The 21054-nt window shown below is 43.9% G+C and overlaps 1 protein-coding gene across 3 annotated transcripts in view; it reads right to left on the minus strand.

The window, feature by feature from the left end:
• Nucleotides 1-21054, minus strand: part of PLD1 (phospholipase D1) — a 114995-nt gene that overhangs the window by 83270 nt on the left and 10671 nt on the right. For 2 of the 3 annotated variants that reach the window (XM_014606208.3, XM_014606210.3), the window contains exons 2-3: nt 5746-5931; nt 116-243 (exon numbers count right to left, since the gene is read on the minus strand). In XM_014606208.3, the coding sequence (XP_014461694.1) occupies nt 116-243; nt 5746-5899 (282 nt within the window). In that variant the 5' untranslated portion in view covers nt 5900-5931. The remainder of the gene's footprint in view (nt 1-115; nt 244-5745; nt 5932-21054) is intronic. The other variant, XM_019500858.2, reaches the window with a different exon arrangement.

Genomic DNA, 21054 nt, shown 5'->3' on the forward strand with positions numbered 1-21054 from the left:
AATTACTAGGATGAAAATTAATCACTAAGTAATATGTTAACACAATATTAGGGATTTGGGAAAAGGGGAGCAGGTTTAGGAGACAATATCTATCCAGTAACAGATATGTTCAGACCTTTGTTGTTGAGGTAAAACGCTCGACTTCCAACACTCTCACTCTAATCGGACACCCAGTTAGAAATGTCTGTATATGAGGCTCTTTGAATCCTTGAGTGTTATAAATGGTAGAAAATGGGATGCCTGCTGCAAACGACCATGGAAAATAGCAATTAGTTTAAAGACCATTTTAAACTATGAATAAGACTGTATTAGTGAAAAGATAATGTAACAAGTTAACACAGTTTACTGCAAACCCTAAATTCTTGTCTTATGTTTTGCCAAAAAATATCAGCCATTTTTTAACCAATTACACCAAAGTTCACATACGTTCACATTAAATAACCTGACTTAAAGAATTCAGATGCCATGTACAACATTTCCTGATGATAAAATGGGGTCAATGCTTGATTAAGGACACACAGTGGAACTTCAGCAGTTGGCATTTTGCTAACCAATGCATTTCATAATTCATGCAAAGATTTCCACAGCAAAGATACTGAGAAAGATACTGCTGTACTAAAGTCTTGGCTAAGACTTCATCAATATTACAAAATACTATAGTTCTTCAGCTATCCCTCCATATGAGAATGATGTTTGCTGGGGGGCGATTATCGATGAGTTTTAAGGTGTCTGAAGATTCCAATCTGTGCTCTGCAAGTTTTTCCACAGATATGACATTGGTGCCGGGGGGGGGGGGGGGGGGGCGTGGCGGGCACAGCTGTCAGCCAGGGCGTTGTGCTTTCCTTCCTCCTCTACTATTTTTCGGCTTCCTGAGTAAGACAATTCTCTTTGAAATGGGCTGTAGCTTGATGTATGGTGCAGCACCACTGAGGCCTGTTGCCAGCCAGCACTTTCCATTTTGGAAGGTTGATGCTACCCTTCTTAAAGTATGCTTTCAGGGTGTTCTTGTAGAGCTTCTTCTGTCCTCCACAGATCCTCTTACCATGACTAAGTTGAGAGAAGAAGACTTGCTTCAGGAGACAAGTGTCAGCCATCCACATATGGTGGCCAGCCCAGTGGAGTTCATATTTCATGATCTTTGCCTCATTGCTGGTTATGTTAGCTACAGAGAGGGTGCTGGCATTGATGCAGTCATCTTCCCATGTAATGGAAAGGATCTCCCCAAGGCAACACTGAGGAAACCATTCCAGGTGCTTAAGATGGCTTCAATATGTCACCCATGCCTCACATCTGTAGAGGAGTGTGGGGATAACCAATTCATTGTAGACCAGGATCTTAGTTTCCATCTGCAGATCTCAGTCGGCAAAGACATGATGAAGCATCTTTCCAAAGGGTACACTGGCACAGAGAATCCTAGACTTGATTTCTACACCAAGACTGACTGACTGAGAAAGGTGGCTACCAAGGTGTGGGAAAAGCTCAGCATTTGCAGGGGTTCTTCACCAATGGTAATTTGTTGGGGGTGGAGGGCAGCTTGTGCTGAGGCAGGCTGATGGCGCACCTTCATCTTCCCAATATTAAGGGAGAGTCCCACCTGAAAAAAGGTCAAGGGTGGACTGCAGATTGGTCTTAGTGCATGCGAGGATAACAGTCATTAGCATACTGAAAGTTGGTGATCGCAGCCTTGGTAACTTCTGCTTTTCTGTGAAGGTGCTGCAGGTTGAAAAAATGACAGTTTATTTAATACTCAACCCCAATTCTGGGAGGAAAGCGGTCATGGATGAGAATCAAAATCACAGCAAGGTAGGCAGAGAAATGGGTCGGGCGATGATGCAGCCCTGCACGATACCAGTACGGATGGTAAATGGGTCTGTCTCTGATCCATTGCAAAGGACTGTGATGGTGATCCCATCACTGAACAGCCTGAGGATGCTGATGACCTTCAGTGGACAATCAAACCTAGACAGCATCTTCCATAAGGCTTCACAAATTGATGGAGTCGAAGGCTTTGCTTAGGTCAATGAATGCCATAAACAGCTGGTGTTGCTCTCTATGCTTCTCCTGGATCTGCTGTGCAATGAAAGTCATGTCGGTGGTACCCTGAGATGGTGTAAAGCCACAGTGGGATTCTAGAAGGACGTCTTCGGCAAGGCAGAGAAGGCAATTCAGAAGGATGCAAGTAAATCTTCCTGTCACCGGAGAGGAGGGCAATTCCTCAGTAGTTCCCACACACTGACTTGTCCCCTTTCTTGAAGATGTTCACAATGTTGGCATTCTTTAAGTCAGGTGGCGCTTCCCTGGTAACCCATATTTTAATGACAAGTTGGTGAAGTTTTTGCACTAGTGCTGTTTCACCAGCTTTGAAGACCTCTGCAGGACAGCTATCTGGTCCTGGCACCTAACTGTTCTTGATCTGAGTGATGGCATGCCAGACTTCCTTAAAGAATGGGGGATCATCTACAGAGTCTATAACTGAGTGTTGAGGGATGGACTCAATGGTGGCAGCTGAGACCTCAGATTCATGGCTGGAGTAGAATCATGAAGTACTCGTTCCAGTGTTGTTTGATGGACACATTATCTGTGAGAAAGGTGGAGCCATCCTGGGATCGCAAGGGGGTTGGGCTGTTGGAACATGGCCCATGGATGGCTTTTATTGCTTGAAAGAAGCTTCTCACGACATGTTGATCAGCAAAACTCTGGATTTCCATGGGCTTCACTGGCCACCACTGGTTCTTGATGTCCCATAGCCTCCTCTGAACTACAGCTTTAAGCCAGTAGCAAGCCCCTCGGTTTTGCTGGTTGGAGGGTTCATTTTGCCAACTGCAGAACATGGTTCTTTTCTGATGATTAAGTGCTAGGATTTCCTCATTCTTCTTGTCAAGCCAATCTTGGTGATAGAAAGTAGAGTATCCAATGACTCAATGCATGCCTTCTGAATAAAGTTTTTAAGTTCCTCCCAATGTGCCTAGATGTCCTTGATGACATCAGGTAGGTCAGAGAGCCTCTCAGCAAGGTGTTACTGAAGAGCCTTGTATCTAGCTTGGTCTTGGAGTGCCTTGATGTTAAATCTCTTCTGTATTCCTTTCGGCTCTTTACGGTGTTGTGGGGCAAGCTGCATGTCCATGATTGATCTGACTAAACAGTGGGTCATCTAACAGTCATCTGCACCTCTCAGGACTCAGGTGATATGGATGGTATGATCATGGGCTCTGACAATAATATAGTCAAGATGGTGCCAGTTATTGGAGCGTGGGTGTTTCCAAGTGGTCTTATATTTGCCACTCTGTCTGGAGATACTATTTGTGCTGAGTAAGTCAAGCTCTGCACATTTGCTGAGGAGGATACCACTGGAATTGACTTCCCCTACGCCCTCTTTCCCAGTGGTGCCACTCCAAAGTTCAGAATATCGCCCAACTCTTCTGGTGAAGTCAAGCATGAGGATGAGCTTGTCTTCCTTGGCAGTGGCAGTCAGGACTGTGTCAAGAGCACAGTAAAATTGTTCCCTGTTAACTTCTTCATCATCAAGTGTGGAGGCGTACACACTGACTGTAGCATACTGGTTGTTACTGAGCTTGAGGTGGAGTCATAAGGTGTTCATTAATGCCTACAGACGGTTCTGAACGCTGACTGACAATCTTGTTCTTCATGGCAAAAGCCAACCCTGTGAATGCACCTCTCTTCAGGTGACTTTCCTTTCCAAAAAAAAAGTAAAACCTTCTTCCAGCTGGCTTTCAGCTGCCCAGTGGGTCTTGCTTAGGGCAGCAATATCAATGTTATATCTTGCAAGTTCTCTAGCTACTACGGTGGTTTTTCTTTCAGGACACTCACTGTTCAGGGAGTCCATGAGAGTGCAGACATTGCATGGGGCAAATTCCATCCGCCCCAGTGCACCAACGTCTTACCAGTCAAGGTTGCTAATGTTTTTGAGACTCTGCCAAAATAAACCAACATTGCCGATCTCTGCAGTATAGATATTTGCTGGTAATTTGTGAGATGTGATCAGGAATAATTAAGATAAATCAAATAAAAGAGCAAAGTCTGTTGTATTTTCTTAACTGTAATGTTTCCTGACTTGCTGTTTCATAAACATCTGTAATTTTCAGTTATTCTTCTAGATATTAGTGGAAACTCAAAGCATGAAAAGCAAGTGTTCAGAGTGTTAGAAATCTTGAGTAAATTAGTTGTGATTTTTTTTTTAAAGCAGAATCTATTAACTAGAAATGTGCAGGTAACAGGCAGATGCTATGGCATACACCTGCTGGGTCAAAATAGAATGAAAGGCTTCTAACTGAAAAATATACATAAGCAAGGAAATTCAGGCCTGTCCATCAATGATGGTTGGAGATCATTAAGGCCTGACCTACAGTTAACTGGAGTTTTTCCACTATTCCAATATGTTTTGGAATCGCAAATGATAGTTCAGTCCTGTAGGGTGCAAAGCAACTACTAAAAGGTAGTGTGAATCCTCAATTCCAGTTTCTGTTCTCCAGAACAATTGACATTTTCAATGCTAAGTTGAAGGAGAATCTTGAGTTCTGAGCTGAAATATTTTTCCTTACTTCATAGTGTAAGCTATTGTAAGATGGAAGTACAACAGGTTACAAGCACTTAGAGTTGTTATCAACAATTTGCTGTCAAATGTAAGGCTATATGAAGTGAATTCACAAAGGGGCTATTCTCAATACAGTGCTATTCAATATTTCCATATGGGGATAATGAAAGAAAAAGGATATTAATTAAGTCTGCAGGTGATACTAAGCGTGGTGAATTTGCAAGTACTCTCGAGAACAAGATTAGAAATCAAAATGATTTGCACAAATAGAGAAATGGTCCTAAATTAATAGGATGCAAGGCTATTGCAAAAAGTTTATAAATGGTTCTCTATGTCCACTGGGGATAGGACAAGATGGAAAGGTCTTAAATTGCAGCACAGGAGATTCAGGTGTCAAATGTTAAGGGCCTAAGGGCCAGATATGGTCCACACAGCCTGTTCAATTGGCCTATGGGGCTCCCAGAGGGACCAGGAATTGAGGGGTAGGTTCAGTAGTGTCAGGGCCTGTCACCAAATCCTCAGATATAGAGCCCCACTACAGTTGCTTGTCAGTGGCAGGAGAGGGAGAAGCAATAGCTACATTAACCCCACTGCTCACACTACCACTGCTGCTTACCATGCTACCACTCATGAGGCCCACATCTGGCCCAAGTGGAGCCCCACTGTCTGGATCCAGCCTGAGGGCACAGATGAGTTGGACACCCTTCAGTTAGTCATCCGGAAAATCTTTTCTAAAGGCTGGGATAGTGAAGCACAAGGGTAGATGAGCTCAAGAGGTTGTGAAATATCCATTGTTCAAGGTTAAGTACAAAGTCGACAAATATCTGTCAGGAAGGCTTTAAGCTGAGCTGATCCTGATTTGGGACAAAGAGGTGGATTAGATGATCCCTTCCAGATCCTGCCAGCCTTTATTTCCCATGAATTTCATGAGCTCTCACTCGGGGGGGCGGTTCAGTGCCTGTTAGGAGTTACTCACTATTTTATGGTAATGGACTAAGTTTCATAGTCCTGAAGAAACAAATGCAGACTTTCATGAAGCCCCACAAGAGCTGTCAGCATCTCAGATTATCCCATTCTCACATCACCCTCGCTCCTGCAGGCAATCCAATCGAAAGCTTCATCTTCCCCTCAGAGACTCTCACTTACTAAATCCAAGTGGGACATATGGTGGAAACAGAAGGACACAAACTCACCAGGTGTTTTTGGTTCATTTAACACGTCAGAATCCACCTCTTCTCCCTCAAAGTGGAGCTCCCTCGTGTCCAGGCTCTCTATTATATTGCTCATGTCTGCAGCAATTTTTTTCAGCGTAGAAGTATCTACTGGTTTTTCCCTTTTCAGTGACATCTCAGGTGCTCGCACTCCAATAACACAGGGGGCTGTTTAAGAGAAAGGGGAAGACTGGTTATTTCTATTTGTCCAATATAATGCCATTAAAGGACTGGGTGGGTGCGAAGGAACTGTTTGGGATTTTGTTGCCTGGCACGTGGCAGTCTCTGGCCTCCTACCCATCACTCTGGCAGCCTAACTCAAATAGAAATGTGTTAATTTGGACACCTCTATAACTCCTACGATGTAGCCCCACAACACAGCTGTCCAACGTCCACAAAATAATGCAATCACACAGGGATACAGGAAACATGGAATGAAGTTTTAGACCAAAATGGAAACTTCCCTTGACTTCATCAGAAGCTCGCTCTGGTTTCAGGATTTTTATATTACTAACTTAAATGGACCATGATAACATTTGCAGTTTTGGTCTAAAAGAGCATCCTTCACAATAGAATGATGCTTAGAAAGCCTTTCTTCTACTGGCTTCAAAATGGGAAGGAAATCTTGCACATGAACCTGCCTGGTCAGTGTAGCTAATTGTGTTTTAATTGTCTGTGATAAAAATGAAAAATACAACCCACTTTCCTGCCTGGCTGACTGATATTACTTTCTAGAACTAATTCACCTGTAGCTACATTTTCAAAGCTATGGCACATGGAGGAAAAAAAGCTTAAAGTCAATGGGTATTTTTGTTCACTGCTTTTGTGATGAAAAGAACAAAATTAATTCCTTGTATTAATATTAACCTGTCTTCTCTTTTTGTTCTATTTAAAATATTGACATGGCTCACACCACCATAGCTTTGTAGTGCCTTGTACTCTTCAATGTATTTATCCTTGGAACACACTTGTGAGGTAGCAGTACTATTATTATACTATCAACCCCATTTTAGAGGAGGGGACCTGAAGCTGAGAGAGACTAAGTGACTTGCCCATGGTTACTCTGAAAGGCTGTGGCAGAGGGGCCACTTGGCTAATAAACTGCCCACATTGTCAGCTAACTTCCTGGGCCATTATTCCTTGTAAAAAGTTACAAAGCATTTGGGTTAACAAACCTAGTCTGCAGGAGACTACCCCTCATAACCGTTGTTTGTGGAAGAAGCAAGAGATAGAAAAGGAAATTTGTATGAGACTCAGGTCACCTATGCATAAGCAGTAGCATTTTGGGAGACTTTAGCTGCGTTTATGACTAAAGTATTCTTCTCTTCTACCTTCCTATATCAGAAACTTGAATGGTGGAAAATGGAAAATAGTAGACACTACACCAGTCCAATAATATCTTACATCCCTTTTCTTTACTTATGATTTTTTTAAAGCTTTTAAAGCTCTGTTTTCTTCTGCCCCAATATTGAATTCAGGAATCCTTATTCAGACAAAGTAGCAGAACTGCTTGCTCATATGAATAGTCTCATAGCTTCAACAAGATTTACTCAGCTGAGTGCTGCTCAATGTGATTACAGGTTGCAGACTCCCATCCTCAGTCATTAAACACAGTTATGCTAAACCAATGATAACACCCTCCTACACAACTATGTGATAAAAGAATTCCCTCAACCTTTGCACTCATCATAAAAAACACGCAAGCTTGACAACTATGTTCTCAGGTGGTACAGATCGACGTGGTTTTATTCTAGTCCGCGCAGGTATACCTAGTTGTATCAGCTGAAGATCTGACCCTGTGTAAAGAAATGTTCTACAAAATCATGTTGTTGCTGCTGTTAAAATCTGCAAAAAACATTTGCAATTGTTATTAAATTTGATTGTTCAGAAAGTGAAGGAAAAGGATTTGTGAAATAATTCATGTATACACACAGTAATTCATGTATTTAGATGCTGTTGAAGAAATACTCTACCATTTGTCTTGAGGCCATGTTAAAACTATATTAAGTCTTATTATTATGCAATAGTAATATTATATAAACTCTGTCATTCTCAAAAAGGGAAAAGTTGACTTCTTCAGAAAGAGAATACCCAAATTCTACCCAGCAAGAATGAAGAAACGCTGGCTCAGATTTTCCTCTCAGTTATACCACACTAAACCTTGAACCCTCCATTTCGTTTGTATAACAACGGTGTTGGATCTTCGTGCAAGAACTGTAGTGGCTCCGACCCCTTCGGACAGCCGGTGCGGCCATTTACGTCACAAAAGAACGAGTTTTCAACTGGACAACAACTGATGAGTCCTCTGGCTTGCTGCAGGCCAAAGGAGGACTTCCAAGTAATTTCTAGAGGCCTTTCTGTCTCACCTGCACACAGAAATCATATCCTAACTCTTCCTTTCCAAGGACAGGAACTAAACAGACCACGCAAAATAAAAAAACAAAAAAACCCCAACAAACCAAAAAAAAGTCTCATTGTCAACTTCTCTTCTACCCTGATGTACAGCATGCTTTTAGCATGAGTTCTGCGTTAACTTGGAAAAAACTAGGCTGCATTTTTCCTTGCCCTGACAAGATTCACAGGCAACTCACTTGTGGCCAGAAGCCCTATGCTTTGTCTGCTGTTATTTAATAATGATCCCACTGTTCAGCACCTTGCCTGGACCTGCCTGAATTCATCATATGGTATGTAAATTAGTCACACAAGCCAGTTTTCCTTCCAACAAGTGGCCACATTTAACAGTCCTTTCAAACCACCCTGTTGTTAGATAGCGATGGCCCAATGTTGGCCTGATTTCACCACTGGAGTTTCACCTGGTATGCACTGAGCTATCGTGGATGCGACTGCATTTACCTCTAGAGAAAATAAAAGCCTGTGTAAAATTGCAAATGTTTCTAAGCAGGGGGGTCTCCTCTTGCACTCAAACCACCAGCCCAGCAGCAGCTTTTGAAGTGACCCAGAGAGGACAGAAGTGCGATTCCTCAGTGGGCACTGAGCACAATACTGCTCCCCGACAATCAAGATGAGCTTTGCCATGGGCGTTACTGGGTGAAGGAAAAAAATCCTCTGGCATTTCACTTTCCTTCCCACGTTGCTACTCCGTGTCATTATTTTTTTTACTAGGACATTTCCATCTTTAAAAACCCAAGGCCTTCAAGAGCCTGCCATTTTGTATTTATTCTGTTTCAATTCAGATTTGGAAAGCAAACATACTTTTCCTCAGTCTGAAAAGATGTGTCCTTCCCTGCTAGGTTTTGCCGGATGACTCTTGTTGGCAATCAGACTAGAACGTTTCCCTAAAGGAGAAGATTTGCATGGCCAAAGTCAACACAAGCAGAGAAGGATCACATGCTGCACAAAAGTGTTTATCCTGGAAGATAAGAATCAGCAAACAAGTGCCTGATAATGCAGAGCTAATGTTGCAGATGTACACAGAGTAGATGAATGGGATCAGTTATAACTGTCCGCACCTCCCCTATGCTCTTCATTGTGCCAGGCACAGAAGAGTCCTGTCTATCAAATGAACTGACATAATAAGTTAATGGATAAACTATTAACTAAAGTATTTATTTGCTAAGAGCTACAGTAGGACTGTTTGCTAGGGAGAACTTGGGAAATAATTGTGGCTTCACAGTACTGTCCATATAGCACCAGGCAGCAGAGTAGAGCTGACCCAAGCAGGGGTGGGAAGGTATTCTGGGCAAAGCAAGGGCAGGGGATACGACTCCCAGAGCCACAACTCTTTCCCCGAGATGCTTTGGGGTGAGGCAGCAAGGTGTTTCCTGTTATTTAATGTTTGCTGTTACTTCCTATTAAAGGCTGTATGGAAAAATCTGGCCTATCAGCAAGAATCTACCTACAGCCTGCCTGCCTCTCCCAAGTCTTGCATAAAGGCTTCCTAACACAGAGGCAGCAAATGGGAGTATGAAGGTTCAATACTACCCTGAATGTTACCGGCCTTAAGCGTTGCTTCAGGGCATAGAAGGCAGGAGAAGGAAAACCCATTGAAAAAGCAGGATCAGTAATGGACCAGAATGGAGGGTAAAGTGAAAAAGAAAGAAAGAGGAAGATTATGAAATGCAGGAGAGACAGGGAAGTAAAAATCTGAAGGCAGTATAAACACTGCATTATAGAGCACCCTGCTGCACCAACCTGACTTTTACTAGATTTTTCCCTCTTTACGACAAAGCTTATGTTCTTTGCCCCAGCTGGCCTGTCTATTATAGCATGTGAGTAGCAAGTATCCCGTCAACTAGTAAAATACGCTTTGAAATAGCAATTGATCATGATATCAGGGTTTAAATTACAGGAAAGAAAGAAGGTGCAAAAGGTCGTTCTGAAAAAGAGTACAATAGATGTGCAAAACCGCAAACTAAGTGTGGCCAAACTTGCAACTTTATTACAAGTCGTATGATTTTTTTTTTTTAAGCCCAAGTTTTAGGAAAAAGGTGATTACGTGAGAATCCCAGCTTTCATTAAAACAAAGTTTTTATTCCTTCTGGTTATATGGGAAAACTTGAAAATGTGACCCTTAAAGGTTCAAGAATCAGGAAGCAAAAAAAAAAAAAAATCTCATTCCTTTTTAAAGTCTTATGATTTGTTGAATGCCTGGAGCTGGCAATGCTCCCAACTTCACGAGATTCACTTAGCCCCCGTTTCTTCCTCTATGTGTGTCAGGATGGCTGATGTGTAACAGCTATCTTCATCACTTTTTAATCAGACATGCTATTTTCAATACTTATCTAACTAAATGAGAGAGCCTTCATTTAGAAAAAAATCAAGTTAACAGCCACTACTGCTTCTAGTAGAAACAGAGGTTTCTTGTTAATGCTTCTCACAGTTGGATGCTATGCACACACTTTTGTTCTCACCAAGGGAAAACCTCTTTGGTAACCTCTGCAGATTAACCTCATTTCAGTTCTCATGACTTTTCTCCAGCGAAACAACCTTCTGGAGGGGCCCATTTGAAAACGACCTCCTTCCCGTTCGTAGTTTTGTGTTATACACACAGACACGCATACTCTGCTTTGGCAGGACACAAGGTTAAAGTGTACTCGCTCACTTGCTCACAGTATTCTGTGCGGACAAGACTGGGCTCATGATTATTTTATTTTTTTTTAGTCTCAAGCACGAACAGCATAGTGGGAAGGAAAAACATAACGGAGCTCCACATTCCCTGTCTTCTTTCCCTGCTGCTAGGAGACTGAGCCTACCGCCAAGGAGTTGCTGAGGCAAGCCAGCACCTAGCAGAGACGCTAAGTGCCTTCAGCAATCATTTCCTCTGCTGTGATGAATCCTACCTCTGCCAACTTGTTTCCCAAGTTCTCATCTCCTACAACTCTGAATCAGGACGGCTCCTTTCTTTGGAAATGCCTCCAGTTCAGACGGATCTCTCAAATCAGCGTACAAAAGGTAGGAGCTGCCAATTCCACTTCGCACCTATATTCCTGAGACAATGATGTACTGTTTCAGCCCAAAGCTTGCCCGCAGGCATCAAACATACAAGGAGACCCTTCTACAGTGGCTCAGAGGTCCCTCAGTCTCCATGTCTGAGTGCTTCAGGAAAGCTGGCATGCTTATGGGAGCCAACGTGCATGAGCCTGCATTGTAACAGATTCCTTTCCCCTTCTCACCTCACAGATGCCGATGTAAATACAAGGCCTCACAGAATTATTCCAGTTTCAGACTAGGGTCTTCCCAAAACAAGGCTGTTCAGGTCAGCTCTAAGTTTGAGAGAATGGTGTGAGATTTGTCCCCTATGGCTAGGGACAGACATTACACTTAAACCAGTTTGTGTGATCAGAAACTGGTTTAAACCCATAACAGAACAGATGTTCAGTGCACATAACCAGTTTGAAAATGGTTGAAGCTGGTTCGAGATAAACCTGGTCGAATGTGGTATCAGACTTAATTTATTTGGGTCAAACCGGTTTATGCAATGTCTGTCCCAGACCCCTTGCTGATTTAAGATAAACCAGACACCCCCAGCATCCCAGCATGCACTCTGGGCTGGACGCTGTGCTCCACATCAGGGCTGGCTCCTCCCCTCTGCATCTGCCTGTGGCTTCTCCATGCTAAACAGGAATTATTTCCCCCCACCCCACCATCCCTCTGCTTTAGCAGACACCTTTGGATTAGCTAGCAGACCACATGCTGGTTACAGTCCGAGCTGTGGGAGAGACAAAGGCAGACAGACTTTTTGGAGCTAGTCAACAGGTAGTTTAATGTCCTTCCTTGGAAAAGTTTGAGAAGAGCTGTTTGCTCCCCTCCCTTCCCATCACCACTCTCTGCTAAGCACAAATTCCCACCTCCCTTCTGCCTTTGCTGAGGTGTCTGTGTATTAGACGGCAGACCACATGCTGGGTCTGTACTGAATCAACACATAGCTGGTAGGGACAAGGCTGAACTCCTCAACGAGTTCCTTGCCTCAGTGTTCCTAAGTGAGGGACACGACAAGTCTCTCACTGGGGTTGTAGAGAGGCAGCAGCAAGGCACCAGACTACCATGCGTAGATCCTGAGATGGTGCAGAGTCACTTGGAAGAACTGGATGCCTTTAAGTTGGCAGGCCCGGATGAGCTCCATCTGAGGGTGCTGAAGGCACTGGCCGACATCATTGCAGAGCCACTGGCGGGAATATTTGAACGCTCGTGGCGCACGGGCCAAGTCCCGGAGGACTGGAAAAGGGCTAATGTGGTCCCCATTTTCAAGAAGGGGAGGAAGGAGGACCCGGGCAACTATAGGCCAGTCAGTCTCACCTCCATCCTTGGCAAAGTCTTTGAAAAAATTATCAAGGCTCACATATGTGAGAGCCCGGCAGGACAAATTATGCTGAGGGGAAACCAGCACGGGTTTGTGGCAGGCAGATCGTGCCTGACCAATCTAGTCTCTTTTTATGACCAGGTTACAAAACGCCTGGACACAGGAGGAGGGGTGGATGTCGTATACTTAGACTTCAAGAAGGCCTTCGATACGGTATCCCACCCCATACTGGTGAACAAGTTAAGAGGCTGTGACTTGGATGACTACACAGTCCGGTGGGTGGCGAATTGGCTGGAGGGTCGCACCCAGAGAGTCATGGTGGATGAGTCGGTTTTGACCTGGAGGGGTGTGGGCAGTGGGGTCCCGCAGGGCTCGGTCCTTGGACCGATACTCTTTAATGTCTTCATCAGCGACTTGGACGAGGGAGTGAAATGTACTCTGTCCAAGTTTGCAGATGACACAAAGCTATGGGGAGAAGTGGACACGCCGGACGGCAGGGAACAGCTGCAAGCAGACCTGGACAGGTTGGACAAGTGGGCAGAAAACAACAGAATGCAGTTCAACAAGGAGAAATGCAAAGTGCTGCACCTAGGGAGGAAAAATGTCCAGCACACCTACAGCCTAGGGAATGACCTGCTGGGTGGCACGGAAGTGGAAAGGGATCTTGGAGTCCTAGTGGACTCCAAGATGAACATGATTCAGCAGTGTGACGAAGCCATCAGAAAAGCCAATGGCACTTTATCGTGCATCAGCAGATGCATGACGAATAGGTCCAAGGAAGTGATACTTCCCCTCTATCGGGCGCTGGTCAGACCGCAGTTGGAGTACTGCGTGCAATTCTGGGCGCCGCAATTCAAGAGGGATGCGGATAACCTGGAGAGGGTCCAGAGAAGGGCCACTCGTATGGTTAAGGGTCTGCAGACCAAGCCCTACGAGGAGAGACTAGAGAAACTGGATCTTTTCAGCCTCTGCAAGAGAACATTGAGAGGTGACCTTGTGGCTGCCTATAAGTTCATCACAGGGGCACAGAAGGGAATTGGTGAGTATTTATTCACCAAGGCGCCCCCGGGGGTTACAAGAAATAATGGCCACAAGCTAGCAGAAAGCAGATTTAGATTGGACATTAGGAAGAACTTCTTCACAGTTCGAGTGGCCAAGGTCTGGAACGGGCTCCCAAGGGAGGTGGTGCTGTCCCCTACCCTGGGGGTCTTCAAGAGGAGGTTAGATGAGTATCTAGCTGGGGTCATCTAGACCCAGCACTCTTTCCTGCCTATGCAGGGGGTTGGACTCGATGATCTATTGAGGTCCCTTCCGGCCCTAACATCTATGAATCTATGAATCTGTGGTAATGTCTCTCTGTTGTTTTCTTAATGGGGCAATAAACACTGAGATATGGGTGATAAACACTGTTATCAGCTCCCCTCTCCCGCTCCCAGCTTGCTTGCCTGTCAGTTTGCTGCAGACAGTATGCAGAAGCAGGGGCAAAGAATTAAAAGCTCTGTATAATCAACAGATGTATGCACAGCACACCCCTCTTTGCCTCAGAGTGCTAGCCCAGTGCTGTAACACACCCACCCATTGAGCAATCCATGGGGAAAAGCTTGGGACTGCCGGCAGGGTGCGGGTTCACACCCCTCCCTAATCAGAGTCTTGCTAGCCCCCCTCAGTTTAGCTATGTGGAAGGGAAGGGAGGGCTGCTTTAGCGCCACCCGGCTTCCAGCCTTGGCCACTGCAGGTATGTGCCTGAATTTCCTCAGTCCAGAGGGATTGTCTGTATGGTTGGAAACCGGTTCAGCCTAGCCAGGGTAGACTAACCTGCAAAGGTTTAATCAATTCAGGCTCAGGCTTTTTTAGTGTCTGTCCCTAGCTGGAAAGTGACTTACAGATGGAAAGTGACTTACAAAGCAAGATATTAAACTCAGTCCAATGAAAAGAAAGTGTGGATGCAGACATGGAAAAAGCCAACCCACAACAGACTCTGAATTTGATTGATCATCATAGATCTAAATTTAATTATTTAAACCCAACTCCACTGAAAAACAAAGAGTGTTTAACATAGTGCCTCAAGCAAGACCGCTCTTGGAAAGTACAGAATGTGCAAGTAAGGAGAAAAATTATATGAGCACGAGGAAGTCATGAATGCCTTGTCCTCTGATGTCTGATATTTTCAGCCTTTTGGTTTGGCATTGTTGATGTATGCATGTAGCTCTTTTTGTCTGAAGTACTTACTGGCAAGCCATGAGTCAGCTATACTGTAGCAAGAAAATGCTGAATCCTTAGCACTAGGAAATCTTACCTGGACAGTTTGTATGAATCACTGTGAGATCTTGAGCAGAGTATTGGAATAAATTGTGTTATAAATCACAATTCCACCAATATCACTGAAGCTATTATTATTCATTATTTGTATCATGGCAAAGCCTATGAGCCCTAGTCATGGACCAGGCCCCATTGTGCAATGCACTGTACATGCACAGAACAAAACATGCTACCTGCCCCAACAGGTTGCTAATTATCTGTAGGAAGAGAGATAAAAGGAGCATACAGATGGGAAATATAAGGAAACAATAAGATCATATTGGTGAGCATGATCACCAGTGGTATCATCACCGTAAAAAACTACCTACTGCTAATGGTAAGTGCTAGCAATAGGTGAGTTAAAGAGTACTGAGCACGCCTACCTACAAGTGCAGACACAAATGATATTCATTCAGCATCATTCCAGAGAAGTCTTTAAACTTTGAGCAGGGGCAGGATTTAATATTCTGAACTAAAGAGCCTGAACAGATTCTTTCACCTCTCTAAATAACCTCTCTAATTAACCTGCCTCACTAATATCATTCTTTAATTGGTGCCATCGTGTTAGCAATAAATGAGTCATCTAGAAATAATTGTTTATAGACATGGTAAATGTCAGCTAAACCACTGTCGTTCTTCGTGTGTGTTTGCTCCTACAAATGCATCATATTAGATCATTTAAATATCAGCAGCACTGTGATTATTGCGAAGTGAAGTACAGGAGTCAGAAACTTGCCTGGATGCTTTCCCACAGCCATATCCCACTTCAGAGTCACATGATTCCTTCCCAGCGATTCCTTTTTGTTTCAGTACTTTGCAAAGGAAATACATTACTTCCTGAATACTTGCAGCTGATTTTGATTTTTTTTTTTTAACAATTTGATGCTGATGTTACTGAACCAATTGAAACAATTCCACGAGCTTTTACATCGATGTAAGTAAGATCAGAATCTGGCCCTTTGTTGTTGTACAGATTTCAAATTACAGATTTTAAATTACTGCCTCTGTAGGTCTATCATTTACAAACAATGAACCTGTTTTCCTAGCTGGCATTAACTGCTTTGGCTTCAGTGGAACCAGGCCAGCTTATGCCAGCTGAGAATCTGGGCCTTCTCCTTTAGGAATTGGTTTACATGAAACCAGGTGCACAGAGCAGAAGTAAAATATTAATTGGTTAATACACCTAAAAAAAGTTGGTGAATTTTATAAACTCCAAATATGCTCTGAAAGGCACATTTTCCATTTGGATCTCTGATTTAGCCCAAAAATGTGCACACCTTACATACTCAGACAGCTCTCTACTGGCAACACATCCAGTTAAATAAGAATAAGCTACTCCTTCCACATCAACTGTAACTAACTTGCAAAACCGTCTGCTTTTTCCAGACAACGGTATAGGCAAGTCAGCTCTTCTTTCACCTTACAAGATCCTTGATTAAAACCACAGAGCTCATGCAGATCCACCCGGCTGGAGGTTTCAGCAGAATGTCGGCAAATCAGGAGTTAACCGGGGCTGAGACTCATTGCTCAGATACGTAGCGTATACTAGATGTTGGCATTCTGCAGTGCAAAGATGAGGGGAAGATTTTAACTCTGTATAGAAGTTACTTTTCCATGTTTAGTTTATGCATCTTCCAAAGAACTATGCCTGATAGCAGAGCAAAACAAGGCCTTATCTACTCACCTTCCTGGCATTTTTCTATTTGCTACACCATGAGTTTTGAATGCCACAGCAAAGCAGTTGCAAAGTTTCAGGGACTGCTCTCAGCATTAAGAAGTCTGGTGAATCTGAGGAAAAAACCAGAAACCCAGAAAAAGGGAAAGGCGTACAAACTGGTCTCTGGTCAGCATGCCTGGCACCTTCAAGCACTTCTGTAACTGTGGACAGACCAGAAAAATGCTTGATAAAATCTTCTTATGTAGCAATGAGGTACTCACCTCAACCTTGCTGATTCTCTTGTTACAGTTACAAAATACCACTACCACAAACAACTTGCCTTCCAGACCAGAAGAAATAAAATCGGGAAGGGTAGGGAGTACGGGAGAACAGGGCCTTTGGGACAAGGGGCCAAGACCCCACCATAGAGGAAGCGGGAGATGCTGATTTGGAGGACAGGGGTGGAAAGAAGGTTCCTGCATGCACACTAATGGCATAGAGACAGGGGTACACGCAGTGCCCACAGCATGGCAGGGAAGGGGAGAAAAGAGAGGAAGTAGGTACACAAAGATGGCCTGGAATGGGAATGGGGGCACACAGCATCCTAACCTGAGAGAAGGACCTAAATAAGGTGCAAACAGAGGTTGGGGGAAAGTGGGGATCAGAGGGCCTGAGAGAGTGCAGGGCAGAACAGAGATACTGCCATGGGGAGGGACGTAGAGAACGTGGCGCGCTTGGCATGGTGAGCACGTGGAGCCTGCGGCACAGGGAACAGGGGGCCCTCCTGCACTGTGGGCCCGGGCCCCTACAGGGAAGCCTTGCACAGGCAGAAAGGGAGATCGCACAGAGAGCCTGCCATGGAGGCGTATGGGGGACTGGGTGGAACAGGACAACCTGCCTAGAGGGAATGGAGGGTATGAAAAGGTAGGAATCCAGATTACACAGGGTCCCTGGTTTAAAAGAGCAGGGTGGAGGCCATCCCAGGGAAAACCTGGAACAGAAGACAATGGAAGAAGGGAGGGGCCGGGGAGAAATGCAGGGGAGTCTTGGTGCGCGCTGTTGGCTCAGACTAAAAAAAACAGCAAACCATGCAGCCCTCTACTTTAGTTGTTTCTGGAAGATTAAGATTTCCTGTAACTACCACAAATAACTTCATGATAGACCCTTGCCAGATTATTTTATTACACACACGTAAACAGGAGAGTGCCTCCCCACTAGCTGATGTTCATACGTCATTCAGTGCTATTCTGGGATGTATAGGAACAGGGGAGGCAGACAGATCACCACCTGCCAAATCGTATTTCTGCATTAAATTTCATGTGAGACAAACTAAGCAAGAGCACTGGAATCCAATCTGGCACTTGAAGCCAACTGCATTAAATGGGTTTAAGGCAGAGTTGATAAACTGGGGCATACAAAAGTTCACATAACTCTGGAGGGGTACAAATTCAGCCGTGGTGTAAGAGCATGCAACTCCACTGACTTTGGCCAGGCTGTTCGTCCTTCTGCAACGGATGAATTTGCAACTAGGCATCATGCAGATTCATTCCTTTTCAGCCCATTAAGTTTGCTCAAATGATAATACATCAAGACAGCTCAACTGCTCATTTTCCACCTACCCATGCAGGTGCCTCTCCCTAGAAGTAATTTTCTCTCTATACAGAAACCAGCCAGTTGACCTGATCTGCAGACATTCTTTTCTGGGTATGCCTACACTGCCTTGGTATGGGGCCGGATAAGCTGCACCTGCTCCAATTGTGCTGTCTCCCCAGTTGGAAATACCGAAGCTGCCTTTGTGCGGCAAATGGCTTGTGAGGCTAACCCCCACCCCCCAACAGAGTTAGGTGGCCTAAAATGATTTGTGAGTTTGGACTGAACTATCCTTCATTCTTTAGTTAGGAAAAGCTTCAGGCTAGGAAGTGAGTCACAAAATAGCTGTTGTAGTAATCTAGTCATTTGGGTTCTCCCCAGGAAGCGGGGAACCTACATTCAGTGGTTTCCCGTGCTTGAGGGGTTCTGTGCGCACACCTCCCATGAGACTTCCCGAACAGCCCTGCTGTGGAGTATTCACCCAGGTATGGTGCTCTCAGTCTCTCCCAATGATGCCATTTGCTTTTGTACAGCGAACACTCACTAGAGAGGGGGCTGGAAGCCATGCATCTCACCTCCCAGCTATGCATGGTAACCACCAAGCTATACTGTCACAGAGTCTCTCACTCTGTCTCGGGGAAAATGTAAGTAGTTTATACAAGATGGAGCAGCTCAAGCAAGGGAGACTGGAGAAGGGAGCCCCACTTCAGAGTACCCTATAGGTGGGTGGTGAAGCCATTCCCAAGTGGTGGGACTCCTCCTTTCAGATCCCTGCTCCAAAATTAGCAGAGAATGGATTTACCACTTACCAGCCAATATGGTTTCACCACTAGCCTGTAACAAGTATATTTACCAAATGAATTCTTTCAGCCTTTCTTCATAAACCATATTTCTCAGGCCTCTACTCATTTTTTTGCTCTCTGCTAGACTCTTTCCAATTTGTCCACATCTTTTTTTTTTAACTGTGGGGCCCAAAACTGGACACTGTACTCCATGTGAGGCCTCATCAATGCTGAAAACAGCAGAAGAATCACTTCTCTTGATTTGCAAATGGTATTCCTGTTAATACAACCCACTATGTGGTTGGCCTTTTTTTTGGCATCAAGAGCACATTGTTAGCTCATATTCAGTTTATGGTCCACTACAACCTCCAGGTTCTTCTTTGCAGTACTGCAACCTAGCCAATCATTTCTGTCTGTATTTGTACATACTATTATCATCAGCTACCGAACCAAAAAATTTAATCCTTAAATTACCCTAGCTAGGACCAGATTTGCAAGGTTATTAAGGTGTTTAACTTTCACTGATATCGCATTTAAATACATTTACAAATCTGACACAAGTCATGACAGACTGCCAGTTTAGCCATTCCACAGTGTTTCTACATAACATGGCCCTGATGGATTTATACTCTTATATCCATGCTAAATGAATTGCAATTATGAGAGTTCAATTTCCTTCTTGCTGCTGCACACGGCATTAATTTTAAAACTCTTTGGAAAAAAGAAATCTACTTCAGTTCAGAAAAAGCTAGCTCTTCAGTCAATTCACTTAATAGGCTCTCATTGCTACAATTATCCTAATTGTGGCTTGATAAAAGTTCTGGTACTCTAAAGCCTTTCTACATTTCATTCCTCTAGTCTAGGGTTCTTTCCGGTATGTGTTTAAGTAAAATTTACACCTTTCTCCTAGTAAATCCTGTTACAATGGGAGTCTATTGCTCTCCGTTTTCAGTAAGTCTGTTATTTACTTTATAAAGTGCTGGTGTCTAGATGCAGTATCTAGGTTTGAGACTTCACCATGCTCAGCATCCTACACACATAGTGTTAACATAGTCTTGCCCAAAAAGGCCTACAATCCAAGTATATCTGATATGAGTGAACAGGTGGCTAAAAAAAGTTCTGTTTTAAATTCTAACACTGGCTGCATGGGCTCAGCCAGGCTCATCTAATGAAGACAACTTCAGTCCTACAGCTCACACTGCATACTAACTATAGGCAGCAGACTTTCTTCTTATCTACACAGCACTCTGATTGAATTCATTAGACGAACAAGCTTTGTGAGAAAAAAATCATATTTTTATATTGGACCAACTTGTGTAGCTGGGAGTGATGAGACACAAGCTTTCAGGCTTCAGAGTACCTTTCATTAAATCTGAGAAAGCAGCCGTCACAAACTGAGTGTGAATTGGAACAACTGCTTTCGATTGCACCCAAGTATGTTCACCTCAAAAACCTTGCTTCTCTCAAGCCTGGACCATCAGGGCTACACCACACCACTTCTCCATTGATTTCATTAGCAGCTTCTTGCATGGCTCAATAGGAGTTTAAAAGCCTGTCAATCACTAGGATTTTGCTCTCTCTCTGACTGAAATTATGCTCAACATATGTGTCTTCTTCTAGCTTAACCAAAAAGCATGAAAAATACATATTCACAAACCCAGATTCTATATGCAGCCACTTACGTACCACCAGGGCTAAATATGAGCTTATCGGAGCTGGGAATCTGGAACTTGTTTTTCTTATTGAGTTGTTCCTAAAAAGGGATATGCGTGGGGGACAAGCTCCAGTGCTGATGCAGGAATGGTCCCAAGAGATCTCGTCTCTGACCTTTCATGGGACTGTACAGCACACTAGGGGTTACTCATGCAAGCAAAGGTTGAATGAGTGGGAATGCTATCATTGTGAGACAATGCTGGGAGACGAATTATGAACTTGGTTCATGTGTCAAAATAACTTGCACAAACTTGCCACCTGAGGCCCTTAAGGATATATTGTTGGCAAGGAAACAAGCAGGTAGAGATGCATCTTATAAACTAACTGAACAGATGCATAAGCTTGCATGAGCAAGGGCTTACTTCATAAGATGCCATTGTAAGGATATGAAACTCCATAGCTTTACACGAGAAAGTAGGGTGGTAGCCTCCCTGTTAACAGGGACAGTCATTTGCACTGTGGACTACATAACTAGAGATTGGGTCCTGACA

This window comes from Alligator mississippiensis, chromosome 7, assembly GCF_030867095.1.
Source record: "Alligator mississippiensis isolate rAllMis1 chromosome 7, rAllMis1, whole genome shotgun sequence".
NCBI lineage: Eukaryota > Metazoa > Chordata > Crocodylia > Alligatoridae > Alligator > Alligator mississippiensis.